The sequence below is a fragment of the Corylus avellana genome, chromosome ca1 (assembly GCF_901000735.1).
Source record: "Corylus avellana chromosome ca1, CavTom2PMs-1.0".
Lineage (NCBI taxonomy): Eukaryota > Viridiplantae > Streptophyta > Magnoliopsida > Fagales > Betulaceae > Corylus > Corylus avellana.
In genome coordinates this window covers 22,041,753-22,056,547 of record NC_081541.1, presented here as the reverse complement: position 1 = coordinate 22,056,547, position 14,795 = coordinate 22,041,753, and the positions used below count along the sequence as shown (strand labels likewise).

The following is a 14,795-nucleotide window of genomic DNA, read 5'->3' as shown; positions in this document are numbered from 1 at the left end:
CCCACTTCGAGAAACAAGGAGAGAAGATACAAGATATGATGGACACCTTCAAGCAGGTTCAAATCACCATCCCACTCCTTGATGCCATCCAGCAAATTCCAGCCTATGCAAAATTTCTCAAGGACTTGTGCACTCAAAAGAGGAAGAATCAGAAGCACATTCCCAAGAAGGTCATTCTCACCGAGCAAGTAGGCTCTCTGATTCAGAATAACACTCCTCCAAAGTTCAAAGACCCTGGAGCGCCTACAATTTCGTACGTCATCGGAAACACTAAGATTGAGAGAGCTCTCCTCGACTTAAGAACTGGTGTTAATTTGCTTCCATACTCAGTATATCAGAAACTGGGCTTAGGGGAATTGTATTGTCTTGCAATTGGCTGACCGCTCGATCAAGAAACCCCGTGGGATTGTGGAAGATGTCATTATCAAGGTAGACAAGTTCTACTATCCAGTTGACTTTATAGTTCTGGACACAAAATCGGTCTTAAATCCAGAGAAGTAGATTCCTATCATCCTTGGGCGTCCTTTCCTCGCAACAGCCATTGCATGCATCAATTGCTGGACCAGAGTAATGAAGATCTCTTTTGGGAATATGAAGATCAGATTGAACATCTTCAATGCCTTCCAGAATGCGCCTGATCAGAATGCATGTTTCTTCTTGGATGACATTGGAGAAACTATTGAAGACCCACCTCCTGATCCTCTATCTGAAGCCCCATCATGGGGTAACTCACCGGAGCCTATGCCTCTCACTTCAAGTACTCCACCACCTGATGACAACCCCATAGGGGGCATATTTCATTCAGAGGTTGCTAAAGTAGATTTCATTGGGGTGAAATTTTTTTTGGCAAATTCCTTAGCTACACCAGTTTTTGAGAACTCCTATAGAGACAAGAGGTTGATCATGAAACCAGTTCGGGACAAACACCCTGAACATCGTCATGGGGAGCATCAAGACCAATTAGCTAGGAGAAGCAGTTTCGGGATGTTAAGAGGAATCCTCTTCCATGTGGAGTGCTACATGATCATGAAGAAGAAAGGATGGAAAAGCTTGCTTGGACTTCTGAAGGATCGAGGTAAGATCCTTCAGAACTTGTACTTCAATTGAGAAATACCTCATAGGATCAAGTGCAGGCCCTGTGCACTCGACTCTTCACTTCACCAAGGTACATGATCTCCATCCAGGTTTATTTTATCTATTGTTGCTTCATTATTTGATTATATTTTTACAACAATGTATGCACTTGATTGTATTTGGTTGGAGTTTCACATTTATTTTTAGGACATATGTTTTTGCATTCAAGTTTGGGGGTATGATATGCCCACATCTGCTCATTCAGGTATTCCTATACTCTTGATCTTATTCTTTAGTTCTATACATACATTGGGGACAATGTATGATTCAAGTTTGGGGGTATGGAAAAACAAAACACAGTCCATTTTTGTTGTTATGTCATTCTTAAGCATATGGTTGAGCTTTGATTCTAGTTTAAATTTCATTGATAGGCTTAAAGTTATGAACACATGATCATATGACTTAGGAATTTTGAGTCTTGTTACTTACTTTTGGCAACATGAGATGCTTCTTGTTTCAATTTAAATCTATCTTGAGCACACTAGCACATGTCTGTGAGGTATGAATTTTGAGACCAATTATGTTTGTTTTCAATGTCTTGAATTCTGTTGGGTGACATATTGGATGAATAACTTTGGCATGCTATATATGTATAAAAAAAAAAAAAAAAAAAAATCAAGTTTGAATTTTTCGCTGAGTAACCGGACCTCTTGCCTCATTAAGCAGTGAGTGTTCGCGTCAAAAAGTGAAATTTTTTTGGGTTGATTAATAAAATGGCTAGCTTAGCTTCGTAGCCTTTTTGACTCGAGTTAGTAAGTCCTTAGGGGTGTCTTTACACCTAGTGCCCTAAAGCCATTTGGTTTGGGAGACATTGGCCTAACACTCGATACATGGGTCAACTAGAAAGCTTAAGGGAGCTAAGCATTGCAAAGCCTACAAAAAAAAAAAAAAAAAAAAAAAAAAAAAAAAAAAAAAAAAAAAAGTGAAAAAAAATGTATGCCTTGGTTGTTTCATTTGATATGAAGTCCAATGAATTCTGAGATGTTGATTCATTCATATTGGAATTATTTTGAAGCCTCATGATTATGTGTTAGTTCACTTTGCACTAATTGAAATTTGTATATCTCAGTCTACCATTTGTAAGTGATTTGACCTGTAAATTCCTTGGAACTTTGAAGATTTGAAGTTTATAATTTTAAGCTTGCTAATGAATGAGAACTATTATTTTTGTGATACTTTATCCTTTTGAATGGCATAATAATGACAATGTTTATGGGTATCATTTATGAAAAACCTTCACAAGACTTCACTCGTCCTCTAGGGAATGCCTAGGGGTTTAAAAGGCTTGTTGCATACGCTAAATGCAATCGTACATCCCACGAAAGATGGACTTATCTTTTTGTTTTTCAGTTTATTTTATGTTTTGTATTGCTAAGGGACTAGCAATATGTAAGTTTGGGGGTGTGATAAGTGCCGAATGTTGCACATTCAAACCCCTTAATTTGTATATGATAATTCATTAGTGTTGTTATTTGTTTGATTTTGTTTTGTTTTTGTGTTTTAAGGTGTTTAATAAAGATACAAGAAAATCGTTGATTTTGGGCTCAAAATGCATTTCAAGTACTCTAGCAAAAATACTGTAGCAAAGTTATTGTATCGGGTTACTGTAGCATGTTACTGTAGCTACAACGCTCGAGCGCACATGGGCGGTAGAGACAAAAAGGAGTTTGAAATTGATAAAGAAAGTTTTTCTAGGTTTCCCAATCCGACTGGGAGATTGAATTACGATTTTTCTAGGATTTTTAGAGCTTCTAGGGTTCTCATAATCCCTATAAATAGGCCTCTAAGCATTGAGAAAAATGACACACCGCTTCCTAGAGCTAAAAATCAGAAAATTGTCTTGGAAATTTAGAAGATCATGAGCGGCTAAACCCTTTCGTGGAGTGTTGATGTAACCCTATCCAAGCATGATGGTTTGATTGTGTTTAATTTCTAGATTTTCAATTTATGCATGTTGATTGTATAACTATGAGAATTGCTACATTTTGATTCTGTTCTTAATTGTTAAATGTAATTGTTCTTAAATTCCAAAATCAATATTTGTGAAATTCTTCTCTTGTCTTAGAAAGTATTTTACTTTTGTTGATCTCAAATCATTTTTGTTTTATGTGATTATGAGGATGATGGTTATACAATGGGTTTAATTGACATATGATCAATAGGATTTGATAGGCCATGCTTAGGGAAGACGGATTGTACTACACCCTAATTTAGTGTAATTTAGGTAGACAGTCCATGCCAACCGAATGTGGGTTACATTTATTCATTGATTATATGTATCCTGTTAAAAAATTTAATAATTTATACCTAGGGAAGATGGGTCGTACCGCATCTTAGTGGTTCGGTGGACGATTCATGCCAACCGAAGATAGATTATACTTATTATTTAATACGGTAGTTTCTTATTTATTTATAACGTGCATAGAATGAATTTATGGGATTAATTATGATTAGCCATTATTGTGCGGATAGAGGTGAAGTCAATACCCTACACTCTCTTTCTTATTTTAAACCTATTTTATTTTCATACACTTTAGTTTTAAAGAAAATCAAATCAATTTTCTTTTTAATTAAGTTGATTTTGATATTTCGAATTTGATAACGAAACCCCTGCAGTCCTTGAGGTTCGACACCCTCTCTATAGCCGTATCCTACAAAGATTTGTCCTATTGTGAGTAGTTATTTTTATAATTGATATTTTTGGTCACAAAAGTCCCCTTCCCAACATTCGATGTACTATTACCCAACGATTCTAGGGTTACAAAGCGAACGTTTAGTGGTCCTCCCTGCAAACATTTGGTTAGAACTAGAAAGTCCAAAAATCTTAATTCTAATGAACCAAACTGAACCCTTAAACTAAGCTAAACACAGTCTAGTAATTATTCGGGGCACTACATGCTGAGATTAAGGACTGACTTATCAACCTATGTAATTGTGGATTCAATTGGAATAATCCACTATTAATTAGATTTTGGAGGAGAGGAGATAGATGCCGATGCATATGCTCGCCTAAGCATCTTCCGATGAGGCAATTTGGGATCTTTAAAATGAGGATATTTATATGAAAAATAATAGGTTTATAAACAAATTTTACAAAAAAAATTTTATAACATGATGTGGCACAATATAATTGAATTCGTAAAAAGTTGAATTTATCTTGAACCCAATCATGTTGTAAAAGCTTTTTTGTAAATTCTATTTATAATCTTAGCATTCCTTTATTTATATATGTCGCATGTGGCATATTGTTGTAACTTTGTTTAAGTTAGCAGGTTTAGAGTTTTGTATCGACTTTATTATTTGAGATAAAAGCTCTAGTATGTTTTATTAATGAAATATTGAAGTTTTTTAGAAGCAAAAATTTATTTAAGCTTTCCACTGCCTTGATTAAGGTATAATAATAGTAATGTCACATAGTAAATCGAAATATTTTCATTTACACTCTTATTATAAAGAGGAATTGTAAAAAAAATATGTAAAGGAGGCTTCCTGCCCTGAGCAAGGGGCCGTTCTGTCGCATGCTCCCTGCCCTGAGAAGAGAAAAGAGTCTAATTACTGGAAGTGATTTTCAACTACCAAAACAATTACAAATTTTGAGGCACTTCGGTAGGTGTCCTTTGTTTTTTTCTAGGCGGTAATTTGTGTTTTTTGTTTTTTTGTTTTTTTTTTTTGTGTTGAAAAGTTAAAAAAATAAAAATAAAAATGGTCATGGAAGGGTAGGCGAGTAAAAGCCAGCAGAGTCCAAAGTCTGAACACTTGTGCTGCGGCTTCCGTCGGTCTGATAACGCTGGGAGACACCCGCAAAGGTCAAAGGCTGTTTGGTCATGTTGTGTTGTGTTATTGTGAACACTCGAGAAATATAAAATTGGGTATGGAATATAGAGCAGCACCGAAACAGAAATAAAATAAAACTCACGTAAAAAGAAACCCAAAAAACACAAATATTATATTGGTACTAGTAGCGCTTTATCTATGGTTCCTGAACTAAATTTAATGTGGCCTTGGAGTCCGGATGAGAGAGAGAGAGAGAGAGACAGACACAGAGACCGAAAACAGGTCTACTCTTAAGAAAAGGAGAGTTGGTGTTTACATTTATGACCTGACAATATTTTCTTCTTCTTGTGTTCTGATTGATCCCCTGCTATAAAATCAGAGAAGAAAAAGTTTTCTGTGATTTTGTTTCACATTTTTTTTTTTTCTTTTGGTGTCTTTGTGGAGATGCTTATGCTTTGAGTTTGAGGTACAGATCTCTGCCATTTCTGGCTCATCCACTTTCAAATCTTGACTGCTGTTTTACTTTCAAATCTTTCACTGCGTTTTCTCAAGAAAATGGCACAAAAAATCTTGGGTCTAGAGAAAAATTCTGGGTTTTTTTTTTTTTTTTTTTGGTTTTTTGTAATTCTCTTTTATTTAAAATGTTGTTGTGCCTTGCAGATCTTTGGTGGCTTGTGATTGCTCTGGAGCTCTGCCTCGATCGGTCTTAGGTTTCTGGTTGTCTATGATTCTTTGACTGGTTAGTTTTCTGAGTCTTCCTTTTTTTTTTTTTTTTCTTTTTTTTTTTGGGATATGTAGATGCATAAGGCAAGTTTTTACTTGTAGGATTTACTGAAGTGAGCTTGTCGTACCTATTTTTGCCTTTTTGAATGGAATTTGTAACTTTATGTCCATAGTGCCTCAGGCTGTGTTAAATTAGGAAAAAAAATTGAAAAATTGTGCGGAGAAATAATTTAGGATAGATTTATACTATGATCAGCGGGTCTATATTTTGATTTTTGTTATATTGATCAACATGTTGTTATCTGTGGTTTTTCTTTCTGGGTGTGAGCTTGTGACATAATTAATTTAACAAAGTACAAGAAATATTTTTTGTTTCTTTTTCTAGATTTTGGTTTCTCGTGTTCTTATGGTGTCCAGTGAACGAGAGGGCTAGCTTTCTGCTTTGATTTCTTTTGCTTGAAAAGGATTCTACATATTTTTACAGAGTTTGTTTCACTGTAAATGGTACCCATTATCTTCAGAAAGCAAGTTTAGAGTTTGTGATGAGCTCTTAAGATAGGTGGTTATTTGGTTTAGTGAAGCTGAGTTAACTTCTTGATGAAGTTGAAGAACCTCAAAAGGTTTTTACCAAGTAAAGATTGGCAATTCGAAGACTTTTTAGTCCATGTGAAGCTGCCTTTTGCTGCTTTCCACTTTTCTTTTTCTTTTTTCTATTCTCTTTTGTTGTCTTTTCTATTTTCTTGCTATCTTTTTCTTTGTTGATAAGAATTGTGGCGGGAACTGACACACCTCCTGTTTAGGGCAGCTGTATGGACGTGATAAGAAGAATGTAATTTGTCAGAGAGTTTGATGAAAGATATTTGATTGTACTGGTAGTTTGATCCACCTGTAGAATGTCATTCCGTAGCATAGTTCGGGATGTGAGGGATGGTTTTGGGAGCTTATCTAGACGGGGTTTTGAAGTCAGGCTAACCGGACATAATAGAGGCAAATCTCATGGTTCATTACATGATTTGCATGACCAACCTATCGTAATTCAGAACAGTCGTTGGGCTAGTCTACCGCCAGAGCTACTATATGATGTGATTAGAAGGTTGGAAGAGAGTGAGAATACGTGGCCTGCTCGTAAGCATGTGGTTGCATGTGCTGCAGTTTGCCGTTCTTGGAGGACTATGTGCAAAGAAATTGTTAAGAGTCCTGAGTTGTGTGGGAAGCTTACCTTTCCTGTGTCCCTGAAGCAGGTTGGTTCTTTGTGTTATTAATTATTTTTCACACTATGACTTAATATAAAATGGTTTTCTTTTTTAACTCAAGTTTGTAATGGAATAATAGAGGTTGTGTAGATTTTAAGGTCTGCTGCATTTATGTGGGAAATGCGTATTTATTAAAGCAATTGGGACTGACTGATGCTTCCTTGTTTAACTTTTTAGCCGGGGCCGCGTGATGGAACTATTCAATGCTTCATAAAAAGAGATAAATCAAATTTAACATACCACCTTTATATGTGTCTTAGCCCTGGTAAGCATCCTTTCTAATTGTTAAGTTGCCTTCAATTTCACGTAGACTTTATTTGTTTGTAGATCTGTTTGATTCACTGATGACAAGTTGGATTAGGCATCTATCTAGCAAAAGAATGAATGTGTTTTAATGTCTTCCAATTAAAATTAATTGACATGGTAGCGTATTTCATGTTGAAATGCTTACTCATGAATCTAAATGGATTTATGCGAACTTGTTGCTTCCAAGAGTTGTAATTATTATTTTATTACAGAAGGAAAATTACAAATATGTTTTGTCAAGGGCCTGTCAGTGAGGATGAAGTAAATCAGTTAATCGATAAGAATAATTCTAAATACGCTAACTCTTGAGTGAGCTAATTAAGTGGCTTCTAACACTTAATAGTGGTGTTGTGGCCAGCAACGTTCACACACCATTCGTGAGAAGATTGAGATGGACTTTAAATTTTAAACTTCTATCCTGTTTCTTCTGTTGATCCATGGAACTAATGTCAAGATTTATTAGGTGTTTCATTAAAATTTTGTTCTATAGAATTTATGAAATCTATTTCATTTTGTTTATCTATTTATTTACTTGGTCCGATGAATTATTTTGCTTAAATGGATTGAACCAGCATCTATGTATTTTTCCTTGAATAAACTGGTACATTTATTTGTCACTCTGCTCTTGCAGCATTGCTGGTTGAAAATGGAAAGTTCCTGCTTTCAGCAAAGAGGACTCGAAGAACCACATGCACAGAATATGTTATCTCTATGGATGCTGATAACATTTCAAGATCAAGTAGCACATATATTGGCAAACTGAGGTAAGAGAAGATTCAAGACTCATATTTCTCTCTTCATAAAACCTACTCAAACGCACCTAAGGAAGAATAGACACAGTGAGATGTGCTAATAAGTAGAACTATTTTACCCTTTTTTTTTTTTTAAAAAAAAAAAAAAAAAAACTTATAATTATTAAATTAAATGCTACTGAGTAGTGTAACTCTTTATTAATGCTGCATGGCTCAGTAAATTTTAATTTGATTAGTATTTTGATAATGTCACCATTAGATTATGTGTTCTCTTCATGCTTAGCCTGCACGACAAATTCATGTCAATCGAATCCCATTTACTATCCAATCCATATGCTTATGACTTTTATATGTTTTTTTTTTTTAAAAAAAATATAAAATAAATTTAAAGTTGAATATTTTATAAATGAGATAGCTCTTCATTTTTATCAGTTTAATATTTTGTTAGTATGGAGGATGTGGGGAGACAATGGAATACAACAGTGGTGGGTTTGTCAATATATTCATTAAGTTGAAAGGTATTAAGAGGTGTAATGTTCACAAGAGTTGCACCAAGTGTAAACCTAACTCTTTTACAAGTTATTTTATTTAAAAAAAAAAAGAACAAATTGTGAAATATTGATATGTTGATGTTTCAATCATGCAAGTGTCTGTAATCTATACTTGGGTTAACCATGCATTAAATTCCTTTTTTCCTCATGTTTTCAATTACAATTCTATTCCTATTTTATACTTGAAAAGGGTTGTATCCTAAGCGGCTTTAATTCTTATTAAATGTTTCATAATCTAAGTTTTTGTTTCCATCATATTCTATATGGACACAGCTCCCTTCTAGAAGGGTCTGTGCTGGCTACATAACATATATGTTGCATGGTCACAAATGTCATTTTTTTCCCCATTAAGATGATCTTCCTTCTAGTGTAAACCTTCTTTTAATATGTCTGTTAAAGTGTTGATTAAATGATTAAATTTACCTCTTCCTATCAGCTTAAGTTTTTGGGATAACTGGTAATTTAACATTGGTATCAAAGCCAAAGGTTCTGTGATCAAAGCTCGACTCCGTCAATTCACTCCCATTTAAAATTAAATATTTCACATGTTGAGCCTCATTTATTAAAAGGGAGTGTGAGCCCATATGTTATGAGGGGGCGTGTTAAATTGTTCATTAAATGGTTAAATTTTCCTTTTCGTATCAGCTTAAATTTTTTGGAATAATTGATAATTTAACAATGTCAAAAAGATTTTTTACTATGTTTGGAAGCATTTGATGTTCTTCCATTTAGAGAAATATTTTGATGTTCTTCCATTTAGAGAAATATTTTTGGCAAGTCATTAGTAAAATGCTAAATGCTTTTGGTAGGAAAAAAAAAAAGAAAAAAAAAGGCATCCAAATTGAAGCATAATCCAGCCTGTTTGGAGAAATGACTAATGTGTCATGCTTAAAGAGGCATCCAAATTGAACGTCTGTTATTCACTTTTCACAAATTGAAACATGGTTTACTCTAAAGAGCACTATGGAGTGGGTTTTATGTAGCTTGCTGGACATAGATCAGTTGAGCTTACAACCTCCATAAGTTTTGGCAATAAGCACATGGGATTAAAAACCGTACTTTAGGAATCCTCTTCATGTCTGTGGGGGATCCTTGGGTTATATCATCACACTGGTTCCCATTTTCTTTGTTATTATTCAATCTAGGAAAACAGGTTCTTTGCTTCCTGATGCACGTTTTTTCCCTTGTAAATTTTCTAGAGGCTTTGATTGGTTCTCCAGTTTTTCCTTTTTCTTTTCAATTATATATATGATACAAATTTAGAGTATTCAAATTTTCTTCTTGTTGCAGATCAAATTTTCTTGGCACAAAATTCATAATATATGATACACAGCCTCCATGTACTTCAACCCACATTCCCCCTCCAGGGCGAACAAGCCGAAGATTTTATTCCAAAAAAGTGTCTCCAAAGGTTCCAACAGGAAGCTACAACATAGCCCAGTTAGCTTACGAACTAAATGTGTTAGGCACGCGAGGGCCACGAAGGATGCATTGCGTAATGCATTCAATCCCGGCGTCAGCACTTGATGCAGGTGGCACTGTCCCTGGCCAACCAGAGCTTCTTCCCCGCTCTCTGGAGGACTCATTCCGGAGCATCTCCTTCTCAAAGTCTCTTGATCACTCTGTTGATTTCAGCAGTGCACGATTTTCTGAAATTGGTGGGCCCCAAGATGATGATGAGGATCGCAAACTAAGACCCTTGATTCTGAAAAACAAGCCCCCTAGATGGCATGAACAGTTACAGTGCTGGTGCTTGAACTTTCGTGGGCGGGTAACTGTTGCATCTGTTAAGAACTTTCAGTTGATTGCTGCTACACAGCCTGCTGCTGGTGCACCAACACCATCTCAGCCAGCCCCACCAGAGCATGATAAGATAATTCTGCAGTTTGGTAAAGTTGGTAAAGATATGTTCACCATGGATTATCGTTATCCTCTATCAGCATTTCAGGCTTTTGCAATTTGCTTGAGCAGCTTTGACACCAAATTGGCTTGTGAATAGAAAAAGCATAAAATGAAGGGTGGTAAAAAAAAGCAGGACAGTGTAATGACAATCTTTTTCTCTTTTGCATTTTCTTGCCTTCTTCTCTTGTTCTTTTATCTTTTCCTTTTGGTGTCATTAGGATAGGAAATTGTTGTTAATGTTATTCTGTTGTAAAACTCATTTGTAATTGTGGTGCTGTCCTGATAACTGGGCTTACAGCATTGTGAACAAAACATGTCAGTACCTTCCTTTTTCATCTTACAGTCAAAAGCATGAATATCAACAGCCATTTATGTTGGTAATTCATCTGAATACTTTTGGTGCATGCTTCTCAAGGAATGATAGGACAGTACTAGTATCTAGGTGTCTACCTAGTACTATTAATGGAACTACCTAATTGTTAAGAGCATTCACAGCAGCTTCCTTGTCATTTTTTCTAAGTTTAGAGAACTAAATTACTTTTGGCCTCTCTATTCAAATACACTATATAATAGCTTTTTTTTATAATTTCCTATAACATTAAAATATTATTTGTTTTACTTTTGTTTTGTTTTTATATTTATTTATTTTGCATAGAAAGTGAGAGGAAAGAGAATGTTATTTTATGATTATAATAATTTATATGGATTGCTACAGTTGAATCCAATAAAGCTACCATAAAGCTGCTTCCCTTCCTTATACATAGAGAAAATCTCAAAAAAATCACAAAATTTCACTTACAGCGGCCATTTTATATCTTCTCTATACATTAGGATTGCTACAGTTGAATTCAACATTGGGTTCAACTGTAGCAATCCTATACATTGGGTTTAACTGTAGTAATCCTAATGTATAGGGAAAAGATATAGGGAAGTATTAGGTTCAACTATAGCAATCCTAATGTATAGGGAAGATATAGGGAAGCCACTGTAGGTGATTTTTTGAGATTTTCCCTATGTATAGAGAAGAAAAGCAGCTTTAGAGTAGTTGCTAGGAATGCTCTTAGAGTCTTGCTATTTAGTATATTCTCGTACTTCCCTTGTGCTTTGTTTTTTTTTTTTTCAAAAAATAAAATAAAAATCAGTCATTGGATTTGTAAGATCTACATGGATGAAGGTGTAAACCCTACCGATCTAATGGCTGATTTTCAAAATAGGAGGATGGGAAAAAGACACAACACAAACTGGCATTTCTCTTATGTTCTGATGGTACATTAAAATTAGTTGTGGTTGATGATAGGACATACCTAGTTAGATTCGTGGACCATCTTCTACTGTATTGTGAAGTTGGTGTCTTATGAGATGTTTTTTTAGTCATTTTAGACATTTGGGTTAAGCTTAGACGAGTAATCGACTTATATATGTGTTGGTAGATTGCTAATGACGCTCAGACCGATGTTGTGTGGAAGATGGGGGCGTTCATACCTTTTGTGATACCTATTTAAGGGAAAGAATAAGTTTTGTGGATCGTGAGAGAACTTTGTAGGAAATTAAGTCTATTTTATTTTATTTTAATTTTATACTTTGCTTTGAACAATTGTTTCTGTGTTATCTTTTCTACGCAACAGATAATAATCATGAATAAATTTCTTTTATTTCTTTTGATACCACAAACTCATATCAAATTAAATTTACTAGGCCTAAATAAACCTAACATATTAATAATATCTACATTGTTTTATCTCTAAGAGATAGGTCAATCGGCTGGGACCACGTCTAATGAAGCAAATTCACTAGTTCGAATTCCTCTTCCCCCTCTTGTGTGGACAATTTCACTTTACCTCTCAAAGTTGGCATTTTTAATCTTTTTCAATTCAGTCATTCCATCGGTTAAAGCCGTTTTGATTGATAGAATAGCACGTGATCACTTAGAGCATTCCCAGCAGACTCCCTATAAGGGGGTCTGTTCCCTATGTTTAAGGAATATGTCCAAAAAATCACAAAAAACGTCCTACAGCAGATTCCCTATATGGTTCCTTAAACCATCAGCTGCTACAGTTGAACCCAATGTTTTGGGTTCAACTGTAGCAATCCATATGATTATTATATTGATAAAACTGATGCTCTCTCTCTCCTCTCTCCTCTTTTCGTCTTCCCCTTCTTTCCCCAGCATTTTCTTTTCTTCTTTTCCGTTCAAGCAAACGCAGAAGGTTCAAGCAAAACGCAGAAGGAGAAGAGAGGCCTTCCCTAACCCACTTTGCAAGCTTAATCTCAAAAGACCTCTGATTTTGTCAAATCATTTCCAATGGCCAGCAACAACATCAAAGAAGGTGGAGGATTTCTTGAGGTTTCAGAGGAGAAGAGAAGGAATGAACATGGTGAATCAGTGGAGAAATTGCAAATCGCAAATCAGAGACTGAAACCATCAAATTTTACTGCTTCAATTTCGGTCTGAGAGACGATCTGAACCCCATCCTTGTTCAAGATCAGATTTCCATCCATAAATGTACCGCTCCGAGTCCTCAAACTTGATGCAAATCGGAGAAGAAATCGTAGATCGGAGAAGAATTCGAAGAAGAAATCGTAGACGCAAATCGAAGAAGAAATAGAAGCCACAACTTGAACCATTTGAGAAGAAAAGGGCAAAATCACAGAGAAGAAGAAATGGGTACTGTCGGAAGAAAGAAGAAGAAAATATGAGGGAGAGAGAGAAAGTATAAATTATAGGAATAAAATATAAAAAAAGTAAAATAAAAAAATAATATTTTAATGGTATAGGGAAGCATTTAAGGAAGCTATTGGAGTGTAAATTGACATAGGGAAGCAAAAAGTAGTTTGGATCCTTAAATTTAGGGAATATGACCGGGTAGCTGCTGGGAATGCTCTTATGCATTTTTCTTCTCCAAATTGCCCATAAAATTATCCCAACAAGAGATGACGCGTCACCTCCAATCCATCGACAAAGACCTTGGCTGAGGCGATGGTGTCGTTTCCGTTCTTGGACCTCTCGGAGGTGACGGTAATGCAACGGCTTGGGCTCAAGGTCTCGATCTTCGAGCCGAAAGGGAGTTTCCGGAGATAGTTGATGGTGAAAGCGCCGGAGATAGTTCTGGACCATCCGCCCTCACCCGTATGTCTCTCTCTCTCTCTCTGTGTAGCTCTCTCTCTCTCTGATTCTTTGTCTCTATCTTTGTCTAGCTTTGTATTTTGCTTTGATTTGAGCTGCTTCCGTAAAGCAGAAGAGTCAGAGGTGGTAATGGTTGCAAGGTTGGAGACGACAACGACAGCTTGTAACTAACAAACAAAGTAGAAGTCTCAAACACTCTCTTCTTATTTTCTGAACTTTGCTCAGTAGCGAGGCAGAGCATTTCTTGTGAAAAACAAATTGAAATCGGAGATGGTTTTTTTTTTTTTTGATTGATAATTGAGGATGGGTAGGTGTTTTTGTTGTTGTTGTGGTAAACCATTTAGGATGAAATTGAATTTGTTGAAGGCTTGAAGCTTTGCTCAAGTCCTTCAATGATGATCGCGCTGGAGAAGCAGGGTGATGCAAAGAACGAGAAATCAAAAACATTGAGAGATTTTAGGGGCATTTTGGGGAAGAAAGATTGAAACTTTGGGAGGGTAGATTACAAAAATTGAAACTTTGGATATCGAATTGAAAAACGCTACCAACTTTGGGGTCGGTAAAATCTAATTTTCCCATAAAAACAATCCGACAAAAGTGTCACACGTGACACACCAAAATATAATAAACTAATTAATATAAGTGAGCCTTCCAAAATATTGACGATTCAACTGAGTCTCAAGCACCAAACCCCAACATGCATATGGATCCACATCTTCATCTTCTCCGGCAAAATCTATAAAGTTACCATAATTTTATAATGGATGTGTGAGTTCACGGCTCAATTTAAGCATACTTACCATTTTATAATGTGAGCTCTCTTTTGAAAATACCCACATTTTAGTGTTTATAATTACATCTATTAATGCAAAGCTTTTAAAACAAAGTTTGCCACCAAATGTTATAGTTCTTAGAATAACCACTCACTCACATGAAAAAGTTTGTACATATTTATATAGTCTCATATTTTGAGTCTAAAATCAGTTTAAAGATGTATATATATGAATACATCATATTGATTGCATTAGTGTGAGAGAGATGTGTTAGAATATATTCAAAATATATTTTGAATATATTTTGATATTCACCATAATTGCTGATTTGATCTCTTTTTCCTGTATATATATATTGATATTATTTTGCAATATTGTACATTAATTCCGTGATTGTATTTCCTATTTTATCTAGCCTTATTCAACTATAAATAGGCCCCCTTTGTATACAGTTTAATACACACAGAAATATAGTATTCAGTTCATCCCTATATTCTCTAGCT

General features: G+C 35.3%; 1 protein-coding gene across 2 annotated transcripts; it reads left to right on the top strand.

Annotated features, from left to right (window-relative positions):
* Positions 1–5,132: 5,132 nt before the first annotated feature.
* Positions 5,133–10,781, top strand: LOC132181352 (tubby-like F-box protein 8). Of its 2 annotated transcripts, none has more exons than XM_059594538.1 (6): positions 5,133–5,374; positions 5,569–5,647; positions 6,437–6,872; positions 7,062–7,149; positions 7,822–7,954; positions 9,784–10,781. In XM_059594538.1, exons 3-6 carry the CDS (start codon positions 6,525–6,527, stop codon positions 10,490–10,492), a joined length of 1,278 nt encoding a protein of 425 aa, XP_059450521.1. In that variant the 5' UTR covers positions 5,133–5,374; positions 5,569–5,647; positions 6,437–6,524; the 3' UTR covers positions 10,493–10,781. The 2 variants fall into 2 exon arrangements, with proteins under 2 accessions (XP_059450521.1, XP_059450530.1); XM_059594547.1 differs by having other exon boundaries at positions 6,432–6,872.
* Positions 10,782–14,795: the final 4,014 nt, after the last annotated feature.